Source organism: Bombina bombina, chromosome 3 (genome assembly GCF_027579735.1).
Source record: "Bombina bombina isolate aBomBom1 chromosome 3, aBomBom1.pri, whole genome shotgun sequence".
Classification (NCBI taxonomy): domain Eukaryota; kingdom Metazoa; phylum Chordata; class Amphibia; order Anura; family Bombinatoridae; genus Bombina; species Bombina bombina.
Genome location: NC_069501.1, coordinates 288,098,321 through 288,121,853, shown reverse-complemented (window position 1 = coordinate 288,121,853; position 23,533 = coordinate 288,098,321). Strand labels below are relative to the sequence as shown.

The following is a 23,533-nucleotide window of genomic DNA, read 5'->3' as shown; positions in this document are numbered from 1 at the left end:
GCCATTTGCGTATCCTATCTTTTCAATGGGATCTTTCTAATGCTGGTATTTAGAGTCGTGGCTGAAGTGAGCGTTAGAAATCTAACGACAAAACTCCAGCCGCAGAAAAAAGTCAGTAGTTAAGAGCTTTCTGGGCTAACGCCGGTTTATAAAGCTCTTAACTACTGTGCTCTAAAGTACACTAACACCCATAAACTACCTATGTACCCCTAAACCGAGGTCCCCCCACATCGCCGCCACTCTATTAAAAATGTTTAACCCCTAATCTGCCGACCGCACACCGCCGCCACCTACGTTATCCCTATGTACCCCTAATCTGCTGCCCCTAATACCGCCGACACCTACATAATATTTATTAACCCCTAATCTGCCGCCCCCGCTATCGCTGACCCCTGCATATTATTATTAACCCCTAATCTGCCGCTCCGTACACCGCCGCAACCTGCGTTATCCCTATGTACCCCTAATCTGCTGCCCCTAACACCGCCGACCCCTATATTATATTTATTAACCCCTAATCTGCCGCCCCCAACGTCGCCTCCACCTACCTATAATAATTAACCCCTAATCTGCAGACCGGATCTTAACGCTACTCTAATAAATGTATTAACCCCTAAAGCTAAGTCTAACCCTAACACCCCCCCTAAGTTAAATATAATTTAAATCTAACGAAATAAATTAACTCTTATTAAATAAATTATTCCTATTTAAATCTAAATACTTTTCTGTAAAATAAACCCTAATATAGCTACAATATAAATTATAATTATATTGTAGCTATTTTAGGATTAATATTTATTTTACAGGCAACTTTGTAATTATATTAACTAGGTACAATAGCTATTAAATAGTTAATAACTATTTAATAGCTACCTAGTTAAAATAATTGCAAAATTACCTGTAAAATAAATCCTAACCTAAGTTACAATTAAACCTAATACACTATCAATAAATTAATTAAATACAATACCTACAATTAAATACAATGAAATAAACTAACTAAAGTACAAAAAATAAAAAAGAACTAAGTTACAAAAAATAAAAAAATATTTACAAACATTAGAAAAATATTACAACAATTTTAAACTAATTACACCTACTCTTAGCCCCCTAATAAAATAACAAAGCCCCCCAAAATAAAAAAAATGCCCTTCCCTATTCTAAAATACAAATTGAAAAGCTCTTTTACCTTACCAGCCCTTAAAAGGGCCATTTGCGGGGCATGCCTCAAAGAATTCAGCTCTTTTGCCTGGAAAAAAAACATACAATACCCCCCCCCCCCCAACATTACAACCCACTACCCACATACCCCTAATCTAACCCAAACCCCCCTTAAATAAACCTAACACTAAGCCCCTGAAGATCTTCCTACCTTATCTTCACCTTCCAGGCTCCGATGTCTTGATCCAAGCCCAAGCGGGGGCTGAAGACATCCATCCTCCGGCTGAAGTCTTGATCCAAGCGGGCAGAAGAGGACATCCGGACCGGCAAACATCTTCATCCAAGCCGCATCTTCTATGTTCTTCCATCCGATGACGACCGGCTGATCTTCAAGACCTCCACCGCGGATCCATCCTCTTCTTCCGACAACTAAACGACGAATGAAGGTTCCTTTAAGGGACTTCATCCAAGATGGCGTCCCTCGAATTCCGATTGGCTGATAGGATTCTATCAGCCAATCGGAATTAAGGTAGGAAAATTCTGATCCAATCAGATTGAGATCGCATTCTATTGGCTGTTCCGATCAGCCAATAGAATGCGAGCTCAATCTGATTGGCTGATCGGATCTGATGGAATCAGCCAATCAGAATTTTCCTACCTTAATTCCGATTGGCTGATAGGGGTTAATAATAATATGCAGGGGTCAGCGATAGCGGGGGCGGCAGATTAGAGGTTAATAAGTGTAAGGTTAGGGGTGTTTAGACTCGGGGTACATGTTAGGGTGTTAGGTGCAGACTTAGGAAGTGTTTCCCCATAGGAAACAATGGGGCTGCGTTAGGAGCTGAACGCTGCTTTTTTGCAGGTGTTAGGTTTTTTTTTCAGCTCAAACTGCCCCATTGTTTTCTATGGGGGAATCGTGCACAAGCACGTTTTTGAAGCTGGCCGCGTCCGTAAGCACCGCTGGTATCGAGATTTGCAGTGGTGGTAAATAAGCTATACGCTCCCTTTTTTGGAGCCTAACGCAGCCATTCTGTGAACTCTAAATACCAGCGGTATTTAAAAGGTGCGGGGGAAAAAAAGCACGCGTAGCTAACGCACCCCTTTGGCCACAGAACTCTAAATCTAGCCAACAGTATTTTAAAAGCAAACATTTGAACAGAGCTTACATATCTAGATATATTCTAAACATTAGACATAGCAGATTATCTATATCTTATATATTTTATGTAGGGGTGGTACTGGTTTTAGGACATTAGGAACAAGAAATGAAATAGCATATATCTACAATCTATCAATATAGCTGTACTTATACATGTGCTTAACTGTTGAATTGTTTGCTATACCCCTATTATCTAGCAACTACAAAAATACAAATTTAGATAAAAGAGACAATTGTCCTCAAATTGCAGATAGCTAGACCGCCACAAAGTAAAAATAATTTTTATGAGGCAACAGTATAATAATAATAATAATTTAAAAAAAGGACTCATAAGTATAAAAGTGTATTGTTACTGCTGCCCTATAAAAAGGAACTAGCACAACAGCTGTAACATAGCCCCTCCATCTTGTCTTAGGCAAAATATAGAATACAAACTAAGCCATATCATCCCTTTCACTGACAACATGGCAAGAAGACTAGCCAAAGTGAGACTGGAAAGGAAGGAGGGGAACAAGCCATAGTAAGCAACCACACTATTTTATACATGAAATATTATTAGAGTATCTAAGTACTTAAGGCATTCATAGACATATAGCAGTGGCTACTAAACAAAAAGCATTTCTAAACTCTCTTATTCAATATATATATATATATATATATATATATATATATATATATATATATATATATAGACTCTATTAATAGATATTAACATGTTAAAGCAATACAATCAGCAAATAAATTGGAACAGCAAGTAGCATAACATATGAGAACCCTCTGCAGGTCCAAGCACAACAGATACCTCTGTTTTATAAAAAGGACCAGTCAACACAGTAGATTTGCATAATCAACAAATGCAAGATAACAAGACAATTCAATAGCATTTAGTCTGAACTTCAAATAAGTAGTAGATTTTTTTTCTGACAATTTTAAAAGTTATGTTTTTTTCCACTCCCTCTGTCCCATGTGCCATCAGCCATTCACAAATGCATACACACTTATTCTTGAACATGCTCAGTAGGAGCTGGTGACTCAAAAAGGTTAAATATAAAAATACTGTGCACATTTTGTTAATGGAAGTAAATTGGAAAGTTGTTTAAAATAGCATGCTCTATCTGAATAATAAAAGTTTAATGTTCATTGAGTGTCCCTTTAACTAAATTCAACAATTTTAAATTGAAACACCTGAGTCCACAATGTATAAATAAGAGCAGATTCTACAGAGAGGTGGACATGCTCAGAAAAAAAAGATTAGCTTTTTTACACTATCTGAATATACTGGAATAATGATCAAAAGAAAAAAAGGAAAACTGATATATGTAATAGAATTTCTACTTATCAACCTTGTTAGATGCGTCTATGGGTTAATATAAGTAGTAGTGCTTTAAGCAAGTAAGTTAAATTCATCAAATAAGAGCAGATACCCCAGAGAGGTGGACATGCTCAGAAAAAAAAATTGCTTTTTTACACTATCTGTATATACTGGACTAATGATATATTAAAATATACATTTTAATAAGTTTAAAAATAAAAAAACAGCAAGAAAAAGAGAGAGCTGCTTGCTGCTCACACACACAATTTAACACCCCCCCCCCCCAGTTCGGTTCTATTATGATTACAATGGAAATCAATTGAAACTTGAACAACATTATTAGTATATTATTAGAAAGCAAAATGCTGCAATACTATTAGACACCCACAAGTACTGTGTCTTTAAACTTCTTAAATTTGTCGCTCAGCGTTGGCTATCAGTTAATTTATCCTACCAGTACTAGGAGAGTACTGATAAGTTACAGCTTCTCTAAAGGTAGATTCAATTACAAATCGTTTATCATTTTTTAAACTAGTACAACATTGTTTTAAAATTTACAACAACCGGAGGGCAGTTTAAAATTCAAAGAAGTACCCTGACGTGATCGCGTTTCACATACGCTTCCTCAGAGGGGTACGCATGGCTGCAAAGAGAGCTCTTTTATGACATAGTAAGTGTATGCCCCTGACTGCTGATAAGTTACCAGCGTGAGTATTCATTGGCTGTTAGAGATGTCAGTCACTGCTTTGATAGAATTATACTTCCTGATTCTTCGATACGAAGAAAAATCACATTTGTAATTCTTTGCATTAAAAACAACATGGGACATATGTCTAATCTTCGGAACCTTTCCTTTAATCTGATTGTATCTAATATGATTAAGTTATAGATTGTCATATATTAGTCCTATAATATAAATAAGACACCCCTGTGTGTTGTCATGTTGAAAAAATTAAAAAATTAATAAAAAAATAAACTAGGTGTAAGGATCAACTATCAAGTTGAGAATAACATTTTAAGTGATATGGGGGTCAATTTATGAATGTGCGAGCGGACATGATACAATGTAGCGTACAATGTAGCGTATCATGTCCGCTGCACATCGATAAATACCGACAGCATACACTGTCAGCATATATCATTGCACCAGCAGTTCTTGTGAGCTGCTGGTGCAATACCGCCCCTGAAGATTCGCGGCCAATCATAAAAACTGTTTTTGATTCAGCCATATCCAACCACAGCCACCTTTTACCTTATTCCAAAGGTGCATAAAGATATCCATAAACCTCCGGGCAGACCCATTGTCTCTGGCAATAATAGCTTAACTGAGAAAGCCAGCCAGTACATGGACCAAAGACTGAGGTAATGTCTTTACATACTGCCGTCCTATGAGAAGGACACAATGGAAGTCCTCCAGAGACTTAACAATTTAATTTTGAGTAATGACTCCATTCTGGTAACTGCAGATGTAGAGTCACTTTATACAAGTATCCAACACATACATGGAGTGCAGAATTATTAGGCAAGTTGTATTTTTGAGGATTAATTTTATTATTGAACAACAACCATGTTCTCAATGAACCCAAAAAACTCATTAATATCAAAGCTGAATAGTTTTGGAAGTAGTTTTTAGTTTGTTTTTAGTTTTAGCTATTTTAGGGGGATATCTGTGTGTGCAGGTGACTATTACTGTGCATAATTATTAGGCAACTTAACAAAAAACAAATATATACCCATTTCAATTATTTATTTTTACCAGTGAAACCAATATAACATCTCAACATTCACAAATATACATTTTTGACATTCAAAAACAAAACAAAAACAAATCAGTGACCAATATAGCCACCTTTCTTTGCAAGGACACTCAAAAGCCTGCCATCCATAGATTCTGTCAGTGTTTTGATCTGTTCACCATCAACATTGCGTGCAGCAGCAACCACAGCCTCCCAGACACTGTTCAGAGAGGTGTACTGTTTTCCCTCCTTGTAAATCTCACATTTGATGATGGACCACAGGTTCTCAATGGGGTTCAGATCAGGTGAACAAGGAGGCCATGTCATTAGATTTTCTTCTTTTATACCCTTTCTTGCCAGCCACGCTGTGGAGTACTTGGACGCGTTGATGGAGCATTGTCCTGCATGAAAATGATGTTTTTCTTGAAGGATGCAGACTTCTTCCTGTACCACTGCTTGAAGAAGGTGTCTTCCAGAAACTGGCAGTAGGACTGGGAGTTGAGCTTGACTCCATCCTCAACCCGAAAAGGCCCACAAGCTCATCTTTGATGATACCAGCCCAAACCAGTACTCCACCTCCACCTTGCTGGCGTCTGAGTCGGATTGGAGCTCTCTGCCCTTTACCAATCCAGCCACGGGCCCATACATCTGGCCCATCAAGACTCACTCTCATTTCATTAGTCCATAAAACCTTAGAAAAATCAGTCTTGAGATATTTCTTGGCCCAGTCTTGACGTTTCAGCTTGTGTGTCTTGTTCAGTGGTGGTCGTCTTTCAGCCTTTCTTACCTTGGCCATGTCTCTGAGTATTGCACACCTTGTGCTTTTGGGCACTCCAGTGATGTTGTAGCTCTGAAATATGGCCAAACTGGTGGCAAGTGGCATCTTGGCAGCTGAACGCTTGACTTTTCTAATTTCATGGGCAGTTATTTTGTGCTTTGGTTTTTCCACACGCTTCTTGCGACCCTGTTGACTATTTTGAATGAAACGCTTGATTGTTCGATGATCACGCTTCAAAAGCTTTGCAATTTTAAGAGTGCTGCATCCCTCTGCAAGATATCTCACTATTTTTGACTTTTCTGAGCCTGTCAAGTCCTTCTTTTGACCCATTTTGCCAAAGGAAAGGAAGTTGCCAAATAATTATGCACATCTGATATAGGGTGTTGATGTCATTAGACCACACCCCTTCTCATTACAGAGATGCACATCACCTAATATGCTTAATTGGTAGTAGGCTTTCGAGCCTATACAGCTTGGAGTAAGACAACATGCATAAAGAGGATGATGTGGTCAAAATACTCATTTGCCTAATAATTCTGCACTCCCTGTATTAGGTGATTTTTTTTTATCATCTAATCAAAATGATAATAAAGTCCATAATGATTTTGTAATACAACTATTATAGTTCCTTTTAAATCACAATTACTTCACATTTAAAAATTATTTTTACCTGCAAATTCAAGGCACAGCCATGGGCACAGCATGTGCCCCAACATATGCTAATTTATTCTTTGGCTGGTGGGAAAGTAAGACTGTTTTTGCATCAGATCATGACATCTATACACAGCACATCCCTTTGTGGATTCGCTTTATAGATGATGTTCTGTTTTTTTGGGTAGGCCCCTTGGACACCCTTAAAGAATTCATGAATATTCTGAATATCAATAACCTGAATCTAAACCGAACATATGAACACAGTTACTGTCGAGTGAATTTCCTAGATTTGGAAATCAACAAGAATGAGGTTGGACAATTTAGCAACAAATTGTACAGAAAAGCAACAGCCACAAATACCCTACTACATCATACTAGCGCCCATGCCCCTAGTACTCTTAAAGCCATTCCTAAAGACAAGTTCATAAGGTTAAGACGTAATTGCTTGAACACCGCAGAGTACAAACAAGAAGCATTTAAACTATCAAACAGGCTAAAAGTGAGGGGATACAGTAATCGCTCTGTCTAATGTGCACTAAAAACAGAACGACAAATGTTGCTACAACCTCGCCAAATAAAAACTCAGAGTGATTACCACTTTCAATCCACAAATGAAAAAGGTTATTAATATAATCAATAATAATTGGCACATTTTTCAAAATGATCCTCTCTTGTCTAGTCAGATAGGTAAAGCAACATCAATAGAAACGAAAGATTGGCAGGCGGCACCGTTAGAGTAAAAGTTAAAATCCAAAGTCTTTATTTAGGACATGTTAAAAAATTCATAACAATGTATCCAAGCACACACCATGACAAATGTAACCCCAGCACACAGGAGCTGTTCTCCGTCGCATTTCCTGCTTACAACAAGCACTTCATCAGGGGGATATCTATCAAGCCGTCAACCTGAAATACGCTGGAATTCCGCAGCGTAATTGGGGCGAGCTTGATTCGACCTAATTATCAAAGCCTACAGACCGGCAAAAGTTGAAATCTGTGACATAACATACGATCCGCCGGTCTCAATCCGACACAGATCGATTCTTACATCATTACAGATGTTCCGAATACACATTTGGCACTATTTGACGCTTTTTCAAAGTTATCAAATATGTAACCGGTACGCTCGCGGCTATTCCAGACCAGCGTACCTGGTTTTCAGTCCGCCACCCTGGAGGACGCGGATGCCATAGGAATCAATGGGAGTCTGAAAGCAGCGAAAGCTTATGTTGGATGCTGCCAGACATCCCATTGATTTCTATGGTAGAAAACCAGTAACGTTTACACCTAATCTGCTGCCCCGACATCGCTGATTGGAACAGCCAAAAGGATGAGAGCTGCTCAAATCCTATTGGCTGATTGGAACAGCCAATAGGATTTTAGCGGCTCTAATCCTATTGACTAATTGGAACCTTTCAGCCTACAGGAATGCAAGGGACGCCATCTTGGATGACGTCACTCGCATTCAAGATCCAGTTTACGACGGAGACCCTATTGAAGAGGAGCTCCTCGTCTGATGTCTTCAGGATGGACCCCTCCTCGATGGGTGGATGAAGATAGAAGAGGCCGCATGGATGAAGACTTTACCGGTTGGATGAAGATGGAAGAGGCATCCCGGATGAAGACTTCTTGCCGGCTGGATGAATCCTTCAAGCGGAACTTCAAAAACTGTAAGTGGATGGTCGGGGGTTAGTGTTATGTTTATTTAAGTTTTTTTTTGGGTGGGTTTTATTTTTAGAGTAGGGTCTGGGCAGTAAAAGAGCTAAATGCCCTTTTAAAAGCAATGCCCATACAAATGCCCTTTTTTAGGGCAATGGGGAGCTTAGGTTTTTTAGATAGGGTTTTTATTTGGGGGAGCTGATTTCTTTGGGGAAATGCCCCTTAAAGGGCCATTGGTAGTTTATTGTAGGCTATGGGGGGGTTTATTTTGGGGGGGCTTTTTTATTTTGATAGGGCTATTAGATTAGGTGTAATTCTTTTTTATTTTTGATACTGTGGTTTTTTTATTTTTTATAACTTAGCGTTTATTTGTTTGTAATTTAGTCATTTTTAATTGTAGATTTAAATAATTTGAGTAGGGTTAGGTTTTTAAATATGTAATATAGTTAATTTAATTGGTAGTTTAATATAATTTTAGTATAATAGTTAGGGTAGGTTAATTAATAGTTTAATATAGTTTAATTTAATGCTACAGGTAAGTTTAAATTTATTATATGATAGGGATGTTGTAATTTTAATGTAAAGTTAGTGGGTTGTTAGGTTAAGGGGATAATAGCTTAATTTAGTTTATGGCGATGTGGGGGGCTGGCGGTTTAAGGGTTAATAGGTTTAGTTAGTGGTAGTGATGTGGGAGGCCAGGGGTTTAGGAGTTAATACATTTGTTTAGTTGCGTTGGGGTCTGGGAGCGACAGAATAGGGGTTAATACTTTTTTTTTTTTTTTTAAATTTGGTTTTAAAATTAGAAGTAACAATTGGGGACATGCAGGACCCTTGCTCTAATGGACACAAACAAGGTAAGATAATATGCAAATGCACACAAATAAACAAAGTCAAACACTGAATAGGACATGCAGGTCCCTGGAATATATACAAAATCAATAGATAGACAACGTCACTGTTATAGTACATATTTAGGATTGGAACCTCTTTTTAACAGATATTAGTTCCTCCCATGCCACAGGGGGGAAATTGATGGCTTAGGAGGTCACTTATGAACCATTGATATAATAACATTGCCACTTTTGGGCTTTCAACATATGATAATAAATGTAACAGTGTAAAGGGGACAGAAGGATAAAGCCATAAGTAAATACGAAGACACTTTTAGGCTACAGGGCATGGTGGTATAATAACTAGTTAAAGAAGAACAATAGTATAAGGCCATAGGTATAAACAGATGTATAACCTGTGGGGGAAATAAAACACCAGAGTAGCTGTTAAATGTGAAGATGTGCTTCCTGTCCATAAAGGGTGATCTAAATGGGACTATATGTGTCAACTGTACCTTCCCTAACAGATAGGATTATAAACTAATCTGGGTATCAATAACTAAGATAAAATTATCCATGACTGTGCACAACTATTAAAGTTCCCATAGAGGGAAAATTTATTTATGTTACATATCTAAATGGGTACATTTTAAGGAGGACTAGGCTAGAAGAGAGTAATATAGTAAAGGGGCACTCATCCACCAATTGATCGTCATAGGGCTAAATATATAAATAAAGACACAGTGGAAGCGATAAAGTAGGTGGTCTGCTCTTATTTCATATCTAGTCCGACAGCCCTGTAGTAGTATATGTATGTTAGTCGTGGGTTAGGTAATAAACATACTATGGAGATATAAAATAACCCCTTTGGTAGTTCCACTCCCCCACCATACAGATGATGAGACATACAATCCAGTTAATCTCAGAAGTGTTCCAACATATACAGGTATGTGTATGTACCGAATCTACCAAATGTTATTATGAAAATACATAAATTAGGACAATTAGATATGAATCTGTTTAAGCTGTAAAGGTCATTACTGGTATTATGAAACCGAATATACTAATACAGTCTCTGCATGGAATCCTTAAAGGGACATGAAACCCACATTTCTCTTGTTAAGTGTGTTCAGTCCACGGGTCATCCATTACTTATGGGATATATTCTCCCTCCCAACAGGAAGTTGCAAGAGGACCACCCAAGCAGAGTTGCCACACAGCTCCTCCCCTCACATGTCATATCCAGTCATTCTCTTGCAACCCTCAACAAAGAAGGAGGTCGCGAGAGGAGTTGGAGTTTTTACTTAATTATTCTTCAATCAAAAGTTTGTTATTTTAAATGGCACCGGAGTGTGCTGTTTTTCTATCTCAGGCAGTATTTGGAAGAAGAAACTGCCTGCGTTTTCTATGATCTTAGCAGGCGTAACTAAGATCCACTGGCTGTTCTCGACATTCTGAGGAGTGGGGTAACTTCAGAAAATGGGAATAGCATGCGGGGTCCCCCGCAAATGAGGTATGTGCAGTACAATATTTTCTGGGAATGGAATTGACTAAGAAAACACTGCTGTTACCCGTATGATGTAAGTACAGCCTTAAATGCAGTAGTAGTGACTGGTATCAGGCTGATAAATGTATGCACAGTAGAGTTATTTTCTAGGGACTAGAATTTGACTGAGAAAATACTGTTAATACTGAAATAATGCTTAAACCTTATCTGCAGTGGAAGCGACTGGTAGCAGGCTTAGTGATAACTTTGCATGACATTAAAACGTTTACTGGCATGTTATTCGTTTTGTGAGGTACTTTGGTGATAAATCCTTTTGGGCATGATTTTTTTCCACATGGCTAACGTATATTTCTGCATAGAAACCGTTATATCAGGTCTCCCACTGTTGTAAATGAGTGGGAGGGGCCTTTTTTAGCGCCTTGTTGCGCAGTTAAAATTCTAGCACAGTCTTCCTGCTTCTTCCTCCTTTATCCAGGACGTCTCTAGAGAGCTCAGGGGTCTTCAAAATTCGTTTTTGAGGGAGGTAATCAGTCACAGCAGACCTGTGACAGTGTGTTTGACTGTGATAAAAGCGTTAAATCTTAATTTGATATCCGTTTTTGGGTACTGAGGGGTTAATCATCCTTTTGCTAATGGGTGCAATCCTCTGCTAATTAATACATTTAAAGAATTGTTGACTATAACTGAATTAGTTCTTTGTTATTCAACTGTGTTTTTTAAAAGCGCTGCAGCGTTTTTTATATTGCTTGTAAACTTATTGAAATTAATTTCCAAGCTTGCTAGCTTCATTGCTAGTCTGTTTAAACATGTCTGATACAGAGGAATCTGCTTGTTCATTATGTTTAAAAGCCGATGTGGAGCCCAATAGAAATATGTGTACCAATTGTATTGATATTACTTTGAATAAAAGTCAATCTGTACCGATAAAGAAATTATCACCAGACAACGAGGGGGAAGTTATGCCGTCTAACTCTCCTCACGTGTCAGTACCTTCGTCTCCCGCTCGGGAGGTGCGTGAGATTGAGGCGCCAAGTACATCAAGGCCCTTACAAATCACTTTACATGATATGGCTAATGTTATGAAAGAAGTATTATACAATATGCCCGAGTTAAGAGGCAAGCGCGACAGCTCTAGGTTAAGGACAGAGCACGCCGATGACACGAGAGCCATGTCTGATACTGCGTCACAATTTGCAGAACATGAGGACGGAGAGCTTCATTCTGTGGGTGACGGTTCTGATTCGGGGAGACCGGATTCAGAAATTTCAAATTTTAAATTTAAGCTTGAGAACCTCCGCGTGTTGCTAGGGGAGGTGTTAGCGGCTCTGAATGATTGTGACACGGTGGCAATCCCAGAGAAATTATGTAGGCTGGATAAATACTATGCGGTACCGGTGTGTACTGACGTTTTTCCTATACCAAAGAGGCTTACAGAGATTATTAGCAAGGAGTGGGATAGACCCGGTGTGCCTTTTTCCCCTCCTCCGATATTTAGAAAAATGTTCCCTATAGACGCCACCACACGAGACTTATGGCAGACGGTCCCTAAGGTGGAGGGAGCAGTTTCTACTTTAGCCAAGCGTACCACTATCCCGGTGGAGGATAGCTGTGCTTTCTCAGATCCAATGGATAAAAAATTAGAGGGTTACCTTAAGAAAATGTTTGTTCAACAAGGTTTTATATTACAGCCTCTTGCATGCATTGGGCCTGTCACTGCTGCAGCGGCATTCTGGTTTGAGTCTCTGGAAGAGGCGATTCGCACAGCACCATTGGATGAGTCTTTGAGCAAGATTAGAACCCTTAAGCTGGCTAATGCGTTTGTTTCGGATGCCGTAGTGCATTTAACCAAACTTACGGCTAAGAATTCCGGATTCGCCATACAGGCGCGCAGAGCGCTATGGCTTAAATCCTGGTCAGCAGATGTAACTTCTAAGTCTAAACTACTGAACATTCCTTTCAAAGGGCAGACCTTATTCGGGCCCGGCTTGAAGGAAATTATTGCTGACATTACTGGAGGTAAGGGCCACACCCTTCCTCAGGACAGGGCCAAATCAAAGGCCAAACAGTCTAATTTGCGTGCCTTTCGTAATCTCAAGGCAGGAGCAGCATCAACTTCCTCCGCTCCAAAACAGGAAGGAACTACTGCTCGTTACAGACAGGGTTGGAAAGGCAACCAGTCATGGAACAAGGGCAAGCAGGCCAGAAAGCCTACTTCCGCCCCTAAGACAGCATGAAGACAGGGCCCCCTTTCTGGAGACGGATCTAGTGGGGGGCAGACTTTCTCTCTTCGCCCAGGCTTGGGCAAGAGATGTACAGGATCCCTGGACGTTGGAGATTATATCTCAGGGATACCTTCTGGATTTCAAAACTTCTCCTCCACAAGGGAGGTTTCATCTGTCAAGGTTATCAACAAACCTAGTAAAGAAAGAGGCATTTCTACAATGTGTACAAGACCTCTTAGTGATGGGAGTGATCCACCCAGTTCCGTGAACGGAACAGGGGCAAGGGTTTTATTCAAATCTGTTTGTGGTTCCCAAAAAAGAGGGAACCTTCAGACCAATCTTAGACTTAAAAATCTTAAACAAGTTCCTAAGGGTTCCATCGTTCAAGATGGAAACCATTCGGACCATCCTACCCATGATCCAAGAGGGTCAATATATGACCACAGTGGACTTAAAGGATGCCTACCTTCACATACCGATTCACAAAGATCATTATCGGTACCTAAGGTTTGCCTTTCTAGACAGGCATTACCAGTTTGTAGCTCTTCCCTTCGGGTTAGCTACGGCCCAGAGAATTTTTACAAAGGTTCTGGGCTCACTTCTGGCGGTGCTAAGACCACGAGGCATAGCGGTGGCTCCGTACCTAGACGACATTCTGATACAAGCGTCAAGTTTTCAAACTGCAAAGTCTCATACAGAGATAGTTCTAGCATTTCTGAGGTCGCATGGGTGGAAAGTGAACGTGGAAAAGAGTTCTCTGTTACCACTCACAAGGGTCCCTTTTCTAGGGACTCTTATAGATTCTGTAGAGATGAAAATTTACCTGACGGAGTCCAGGTTATCAAAGATTCTCAATGCTTGCCATGTCCTTCTCTCCATTCCAAGCCCATCAGTAGCTCAGTGCATGGAAGTAATCGGCTTAATGGTCGCGGCAATGGACATAGTGCCATTTGCGCGCCTACATCTCAGACCGCTGCAACTATGCATGCTAAGTCAATGGAACGGGGATTACTCAGATCTGTCCCCTTTGCTAAATCTGGACCAGGAGACCAGAGATTCTCTTCTCTGGTGGTTGTCACGGGTTCATCTGTCCAAAGGAATGACTTTTCGCAGACCAGATTGGACGATTGTAACAACAGATGCCAGCCTACTAGGCTGGGGAGCAGTCTGGAACTCCCTGAAGGCTCAGGGATCGTGGACTCAGGAGGAGAAACTCCTCCCGATAAACATTCTAGAATTAAGAGCAATATTCAATGCTCTTCTAGCTTGGCCTCAGTTAGCAACACTGAGGTTCATCAGATTTCAGTCGGACAACATCACGACTGTGGCTTACATCAATCATCAAGGGGGAACCAGGAGTTCCCTAGCGATGTTGGAAGTCTCGAAGATAATTCGCTGGGCAGAGTCTCACTCTTGCCACCTGTCAGCGATCTACATCCGAGGCGTGGAGAACTGGGAGGCGGATTTTCTAAGTCGCCAGACTTTTCATCCGGGGGAGTGGGAACTTCACCCGGAGGTATTTGCTCAACTGATTCGTCGTTGGGGCAAACCGGATCTGGATCTCATGGCATCTCGCCAGAACGCGAAGCTTCCTTGTTAGGGATCCAGGTCCAGGGACCCGGGAGCGGTGCTGGTAGATGCACTAGCAGCCCCTTGGGTTTTCAACATAGCTTATGTGTTTCCACCTTTTCCGTTGCTTCCTCGACTGATTGCCAGGATCAAACAGGAGAGAGCATCAGTGATTCTGATAGCGCCTGCGTGGCCAGACAGGACCTGGTATGCAGACCTTGTGGACATGTCGTCCTGTCCACCATGGTCTCTACCCCTGAGGCAGGACCTTCTAATTCAGGGTCCTTTCAACCATCCAAACCTAATTTCTCTGAGGCTGACTGCTTGGAAATTGAACGCTTGATTCTATCAAAGCGTGGGTTTTCGGATTCGGTTATTGATACATTAATACAGGCTCGGAAACCTGTTACCAGAAAAATTTACCACAAGATATGGCGTAAATATTTATATTGGTGTGAATCCAAGAGTTACTCATGGAGTAAGGTTAGGATTCCTAGGATATTGTCTTTTCTACAAGAGGGTTTAGAAAAGGGCTTATCCGCTAGTTCACTAAAGGGACAGATTTCTGCTCTGTCTATTCTTTTACACAAGCGTCTGGCAGAGAATCCAGATGTCCAGGCTTTTTGTCAGGCTTTGGCTAGGATTAAGCCTGTGTTTAAAACTGTTGCTCCTCCGTGGAGCTTAAACTTGGTTCTTAAAGTTCTTCAGGGTGTTCCGTTTGAACCCCTTCATTCCATTGATATTAAGCTTTTATCTTGGAAAGTTCTGTTTTTGATGGCTATTTCCTCGGCTCGAAGAGTCTCTGAGTTATCTGCCTTACATTGTGATTCTCCTTATCTGATCTTTCATTCAGACAAGGTAGTCCTGCATACTAAACCTGGGTTTTTACCTAAGGTTGTTTCTAACAGGAATATCAATCAAGAGATTGTTGTTCCATCATTATGTCCTAATCCTTCCTCAAAGAAGGAACGTATTTTGCATAATCTAGACGTGGTCCGTGCCCTGAAGTTCTACTTACAGGCAACTAAAGATTTTCGACAAACTTCTTCTCTGTTTGTCGTTTACTCTGGACAGAGGAGAGGTCAAAAGGCTTCGGCTACCTCTCTCTCTTTTTGGCTTCGTAGCATAATACGCTTAGCCTACGAGACTGCTGGACAGCAGCCTCCTGAAAAAATTACAGCTCATTCCACTAGAGCTGTGGCTTCCACCTGGGCCTTTAAGAATGAGGCCTCTGTTGAACAGATTTGCAAGGCTGCAACTTGGTCTTCACTTCATACTTTTTCCAAATTTTACAAATTTGACACTTTTGCTTCTTCGGAGGCTGTTTTTGGGAGAAAGGTTCTACAGGCAGTGGTTCCTTCTGTTTAATGTTCCTGCCTTGTCCCTCCCATCATCCCTGTACTTTAGCTTTGGTATTGGTATCCCATAAGTAATGGATGACCCGTGGACTGAACACACTTAACAAGAGAAAACATAATTTATGCTTACCTGATAAATTTATTTCTCTTGTAGTGTGTTCAGTCCACGGCCCGCCCTGTCTTTTTGAGGCAGGTTCTAAATTTTAAATTATAACTCCAGTCACCACTGCACCCTATAGATTCTCCTTTCTCGTCTTGTTTCGGTCGAATGACTGGATATGACATGTGAGGGGAGGAGCTGTGTGGCAGCTCTGCTTGGGTGGTCCTCTTGCAATTTCCTGTTGGGGAGGGAGAATATATCCCATAAGTAATGGATGACCCGTGGACTGAACACACTACAAGAGAAATAAATTTATCAGGTAAACATAAATTATGTTTTTTTTCTTTCATGATTTAGAAAGAGAATGCAATTTTAAACATCTTTCTATTTTACTTCTATTATCTCATTTGCTTTATTCTCTTGATATTCTTTGCTGAAAAGCATATCTAGATATGCTCAGTAGCTGCTGATTGGTTGCTACACATAGAATCCTCGTGTGATTGGCTCACCCATGTGCATTGCTTTTTCTTTAACTAAGGATATCTAAAAAATGAAGCAAAATAAATAATATAAGTAAATTGTAATGTTGTTTAAATTTGTATTCTCTTTCTGAATCATGAAAGAAAGATTTTGGGTTTAGTGGTCCTTTAACATAATAAGAGTCCAGCTATCTCTAGCAGCGAAATAAGATGGTCTGCTCATTAGCCTCTCGTTATATACATTGCTTGTTAATGGCTCCATTTTATGTAAACACAGGGAAGTCATAATGATAACTCAGGTAAGGTCCCTTTTGAGGATCGAGACAGTTAAAGGACAGATGGCCATACATTACAGTCTCAAAGCATGGCCTCTGGTATCAGGTTTTCTGGCCATCATCAACAGAAGGAGAAGTTCATCAGATTATTAGAGGGCCCTGGGTAGGCAAAACAACTTAAAGTCTCAGACCGCATAGACTTCATGTATGGTTCCATCTCACACCAGCTCTCTAGCCTATGCCCACTCTCCTTGATGAAATAAAAAGTCTTACCGGCAAGTTATTAAGCAAGCAGGGGTAACGCTGTAGGAGACAGATAATTGTGACTTTCGTTGATCTCCTTCCAGAGGTTGTCTCATAAGAAATCGAGCAATCTAAACCCGGTTCTTTCAATGTGGGCCAGCAAAACTTAGGTGGGCCCTCATTGCGGTTATGGAGGGTCGGGAGACGCACAATAACAGACCTCTTCCCACGGGTGCTAAAGGTAGGCCCAACAGCTGCTGTGAGCAGCTCGGGACTTTGTGGATCCAGTCTGTCAACATCCAGCTGCCGAGGCCTCCACAGCATCGCAAATTTTCTGAAGGTGTTCCCCTCATTAGGCACATCCCACAGCATCGGAATCTGAACTGTCTCCGCCTTGTACTGGGGAGCAACACCACGTTCCTCCCCAGCCTTGCTCGCAGAACCGTGCGTGTCAGCAATATTAGTGTCAGAAGGGACAATTTCCTCTGGATCTAAAGCCGTTATAGACTCTGCGTTCCGTTCAGCAGAGGCCTCTAGTTCCCAGTCGCCATCATGGGGGTCACGTGGGGAAGAGTAGCTTGCAAAACTGCGCAATTAAGAGTCTCAGATCAGCATAGTGCTCATTGAACATCTCGTAGATAGTGTCTTCTGGTGTTTGTATATTGTTATCCATCTCCGAACAAAGTGTGTAGTCAAGTAGGACTACTTATAACCCAGTTGCCTGGGGGGGAATGTGCGGTAGCTTAAAACACCACAACCTGTCAGACACTCGCTTGGTTTGGCTAAACAGCATAGGCTAAAGATACACCCTGGGAAGGCTCTTCAATTTTCCACAAAAGTATTATGAAGTTATCACCAAAGAATCACAAAAATCTTTTAGGAACCTAAAAAAGGCTCAAATATTTTATGTATATGTCAGGAGCTTCCCCAAGATGTGTCCTACCGGTTCAGCTCGTCGCTCCGCCCCCTCAGGGGTTAATACTTTTATTTAGTTACGGCGGGGTCAGGGAGCGCCGGAATAGGGGTTAATACTTTTATTTAGTTACGGTGGGGTCCTGGAGCGGCGGAACAGGGGTTAATACTTTTATTTAGTTGCGGGATAGTAGTTAATAACTTTATTAAAGTTGCGGCGGGGTCCGGGAGCGGCGGGATAGGGGTTAAACATTTTAGTATTGTTACAGTATTTAGTGACAGGGTATAAATAATAGCAGCGAGATCGATGACTGCTAGTTAGCAACAGTCCGCTGCTCATCGTCGTGTACTGGGTGCGCAGCTTTTTAATAAATATGGAGATAGTATTCAGGTCCGCGGCCACGATGTTAGGCGAGCGTATTGGTGCCGTCGAATGCAAGAAAGTTGACGGCTTGATAGATAGGCCTGCAAGTGTCAATTGGCTATAAAAGACCAAAAAATCTGAAAGACATGTTAGTCACAAGTCACTATGTTCACAAACCTAAAAGAACCAGTCAATCTCTGGGAATGTTCCCATGTGGCACATGCAGCACATTCCCAAAAGTCATAAAACTAAAATATATACAAGACAAATATGGTAAAAAACATGTGTGAACATCGCACTTCTCCTGCACTTCAATTGGAGTTGCAATGTCCATGTAACTTGTTCTGTGTCGGAATGACGACAAGACAAGCCAGAACAAGGATATTGGCACACAGTAGAAACATCCGCAACGCCAGAAAAGATTTGGAGAAAGGCAAAATCCTTACCAGTGTTGCTAAACACTTTTATAACAAACATAACAGTAATGATTCAATGATGAAATTTGCAGTACTACAATAAGCCACCCTTGGAATCATAGGGGGAAATAATAGAACAGACGCTATTAAAAGTGAATGCAAATGAATCCATTTACTGAACATTGTGAAGCCATATGGAATGAATGACAGCAATAATTACCTATAATAAGTTCATCATGTTAAAAACATGAAATTCATATTAATTAACAAAATGACACCATATCACTTAAATTGTTATTCTCAACTTGCTAGTGGATCCTTACACCTAGTTTATTTTTTATATATTTTTTTTTCTCACTATTATGGACTAAGATTAATTCTGCCTTATGGCAGATACACTATATTTTTTATTTTTAAAAGAATGTAAAGTTCATGCTCACTATAAGGACTAATATAGTGAGTCACATTATGAAAATCCACTTATTTCTTCAGAAAAGGATATCTAAAGAATGAAGCAAATTAGATAATAGAAGTAAATTGGAATGTTGTTTAAAATTGTATTCTCTACCTGAATCATGAAAGAAACATTTTGGGTTCAGTGTCCCTTTAATCATATTAGATACAATCAGATTGAAGGAAAAGTTCCCAAGATTAGACATATGTCCCATGTTGTTTTTAATGCAAACAATTACAAATGTGATTTTTCTTTGTATCGAAGAACCAGGAAGTATAATTCTATCAAAGCAGTGACTGACATCTCTAACAGCCAATGAATACTCACGCTGGTAACCTATCAGCAGTTAGGGGCATATACTTACTATGTCATAAAAGAGCTCTCTTTGCAGCGACGCATACCCCTATGAGAAAGCGTATGTGAAACGCTACCGCGTCAGTGGACTTCTTTGTATTTTAAACTGCCCTCCGGTTGTTGTAAATTTAAAAACAATGTTGAACTAGTTTTAAAAATTATTTGTAATTGAATCTACCTTTAGAGAAGCTGTAACTTATCGGTACTCTCCTAGTACTGCTAGAACCGCAAGTGGGGTCACTGTGTTGACTCAAATTTGTAAATAACTTAACTGATAGCTAACGCTGAGCGACAAATTTAAGAAGTTTAAAGACACAGTACTTGTGGGTGTCTAATAGTATTGCAGAATTTTGCTCTCTAATAATATACTAATAACGTTGTTCAAGTTTCAATTGATTTCCATTGTAATCATAATAGAACCGCACGGGGGGTGTTTTATTCTTGCTGTTTTTTATTTTTAAACTTATTAAAAGTTATATTAGTCCAGTATATACAGATAGTGTAAAAAGGCAAATCTTTTTTCTGAGCATGTCCACCTCTCTGGGGTATCTGCTCTTATTTGATGAATTTAACTTACTTGCTTAAAGCACTACTACTTATATTAACCCATAGATGCATCTAACTAGGTTGATAAGTAGAAATTATATTGCATATATCAGTTTTCCTTTTGACTAAATACCTTATATTACCAAAGGTCTCCAGATCTTGCCCAGTGGAGTCCTCCAGACCACGTAACAGCGTAGTAAAGAGCATATTCATTTAGAGAATAGAGCTTCAGAGAGGAGCTGGAAAGCATTACCTTGGTGTGAATATAGTAAAAGGGAAAACCTACCTTTCTCGGCCCTTGGGTGACTTTGAGTCTCACAGAGGAGTCCTTTGTGTAATCAAATGCTGTGTCCTCTGTATCACAAGTCATTAGATCTCGCCTTATGATCACGGTGCCTGAACAGCTTTCACAACTGCCAAATGAATCCTCTCTTCCATCAGATGCCATGCCACTGGCGTTTCAGGCTTGTAAGTCTTCCTCTATAGTCTTGGCGTTTAAATGAAATTGAGACCGCCTAGCCAAGTCCTCTATAACAATAAATGCTGTATAATCGACATTGTTAGTTTGTAGGTCTCCCTCCACATCTATGTCACTGCTTCTAAACTGTTTAACTCCACAGCAATCCCCACTATAGCTCTCTGGTAGATCTCTCTGGTAGATCAGAAGTGTCCATCCAAGCCCCCACACTAGTGATCGGTCCTGCAAAGGTTTCACAGATCCTCAGTTCAAGGCTCCGAAAAGGATTTTCTAGGAGCTGAAGTACTTGAGACTCCCATCTGTTGGATGATATCACCGTCCTAGCACAGGTAACCTCGCCCTCTAAAGTCAGTACACCCACAAATGATAATACTATATTATGTGGGTCTGTTTTATATAAGATGTAAGGATTACAATCTATGGAAAAAGCTGTTCTGCCCACGGTCCAGATCCGGTCTAGGAGATCACAAATAAAGCAAGCTTGATATTGTACACAGGAAAACATAAGGCAGCGATAGGTGGCAGGTATATGGATGGATGCTGTAAATTTCTAGAGATAAACGGCAGATTCACTCAGCCACAGATATAGCGACCAAACATGGCCACTGCCCGGACATGCGCCTCGTCTTTTTTCTATTTTTTGACTTGCCATTGTTTTTTTTGCTAACCAACAGTAAAAGGATACAGGTCCTCTCACTTAAAAAGAGGGACAAAGAATATTAATAAAAGTGCTGCACATGGACTAGAATGTAATTGTAACCCTTATGTTGGACCTGCAGCAAAAGTGGTTAATATTCAGTGTTTGTTTGGGGCAAAGAATCCTAAGAGGAAAGGGGAGTGGATTTTGCATGAGTTTTGTTTGGCACAATTAATATGTCTTTTATAGCCTGTGACAGCCATATTAAGTGTTCAGGATTTAAATTGCCTGCAGTTAAGATAATGGTTTAACTCCATACTTCCTGCAGATATTGATTCTATATGGTTGCTGGTTTTTCCACCAATGTAAGTTAAAGGGACAGTATACACTCATTTTCATATAACTACATGTAAAAAGGTAGTTGGAAAGCCCACTTCAAGTGGCAAATAAGACACTCCCCCCTCCCCCTTCTTTTGCATATGAAAAGACCCTTTACACAAACAGGAGCAAGCTGGAGAAGGTAGCTGACGGTATTCAAATAAAACTTTGGGGCTTGGTTAGGAGTCTGAAAATCAGAGCAATGTTATTTAAAAATACATTTTTTAAAAAAAACAAACTTTATGGGCTTTATAAATAGATCATCTACAAAACATTTATGCAAAGAAAAAAATGAGTGTATAATGGCCCTTTAATACTGTCTGGACTGTATACACATTTGGTGAAAGTGACCTCTACCAATTGGTGGTCCAATGCCCTGTTGACTGGATATGGTATATTTGCAGTACTGCTCCTTCCAAAATGGTTATAACTAGAGTTTGCATAAGGGACAAAATATGTGACTTGTAATTACAATATAAATTATGATTATTCAGATAACAATTATAATTATTTCTTCTTTGACTTAAATTAGAATAAATTAGAAAAAAAAAATAGATAGCTATTCAAACCCTTATTTTAAAAATAGTCAGCATTTTTTAAAAGTAGTCATAACACTTTGTTAACATTAAAAATTTAAGGAATACTACTTACCAATCCACTATAGATTCCATTTCGTCATCTGGCTGATTCCCAACAATATGATCAATAAAATTGAGGCAACCTGATGGTCTGTGGAAATAGACACAATTTTAAATATCTGGAATCTCGAATAAAACTGCAAAGGGCCATAACTCTTGAATTGCCTCTTTTTTTTTGTTTTATTCAGTTGCCATACACGTGACTGCTAGATTCCTATCACAATCCAAATATTGACATTGCAAATAGTGACAAGTAGTTTTGTAATAAATGAACAATTGTTTTTCAATAGCCTGGGCAGCCTGGTATGGATTTGTAGGGCTGCTGAGAGCCCCTTTATTTACAATAATGTCAACATTAAAAACAAAAACTCAACAAACTATTCCATCACTCCGTCTCTTTGTACTGGGGGCTGCCATCTTGGAGCTCACAGCCTGTGACAGAAGCTGTGCATACTCACAGATCAATAATATTGACTTTATTTATTTATTTTTACCGCTGTTTAGTGTGCTTCAGGTTAGGGTGTATGGTACAGAGCAGGGATTTACATTTTTTGTAGTGGCTGCATTGCTCTATATTATTTTTGAGTGCTTTTTAAAATATATTTTGTGTAACTGTAAAAAAATGCATAAATGTAAATGTCACATGATTTATCTTGCACACTTACCTGAAGCACATTATACAGCTGTAAATAATAGACAATATTACTGATCTATGAGTGTGTACAACTTATGTCACAGGCTGTGAGAATACCTGAACTCCAAGATGGCAGCCCCCCAGTACCAAGAGGCGGAGCTGGAATGCAGTAATAGCTAGTGGAGAGTAATGTAAAATATATTTGACAAATAGGAGATAAGATGAAAGAAATAGTTACAGGTGATATTTGTATTTAGGAGTCAGATAAAATAATTTTGTTCGGGGGCAGATTCATTCATTTGATGGGGTGATAACTGATGAATTTATACTTTGTGTATTAACAACAACATAATTTTCTCTTGTGGGTAGATGTATTTTGTCTAGGGACAGGCAATGATTTAATTTTATATAAGGGTGTGTATTATTAGAAACAGGTGTGCACGGAGAAGGTAAGTTATGGAGCAGATAAATGTTTATTTGAGAATGATAGCTCTCACTGGATGCCCACTGGGTGGGAGGCCTTCATTGTAAGCAAATTTATACTGTAAAATATAACCAATAGATTTTTTTCTAGAATAGTCCTTATGTACAAAAATAATAAATAAATAATAATAATTATTGCAACCATTAATCAAAAAGTTCATTAGAGCATCCACAGAACAAATTACCTGGTGTTAATT

General features: G+C 39.7%; 1 protein-coding gene across 2 annotated transcripts in view; it reads right to left on the bottom strand.

Moving 5' to 3' along the window:
* Window positions 1-23,533, bottom strand: part of LOC128653202 (4-hydroxyphenylpyruvate dioxygenase) — a 156,076-nt gene that overhangs the window by 75,737 nt on the left and 56,806 nt on the right. For both annotated transcript variants that reach the window (XM_053706347.1, XM_053706349.1), the window contains one exon: window positions 22,233-22,310. In XM_053706347.1, coding sequence (XP_053562322.1) covers window positions 22,233-22,310 — 78 coding nt within the window. The remainder of the gene's footprint in view (window positions 1-22,232; window positions 22,311-23,533) is intronic.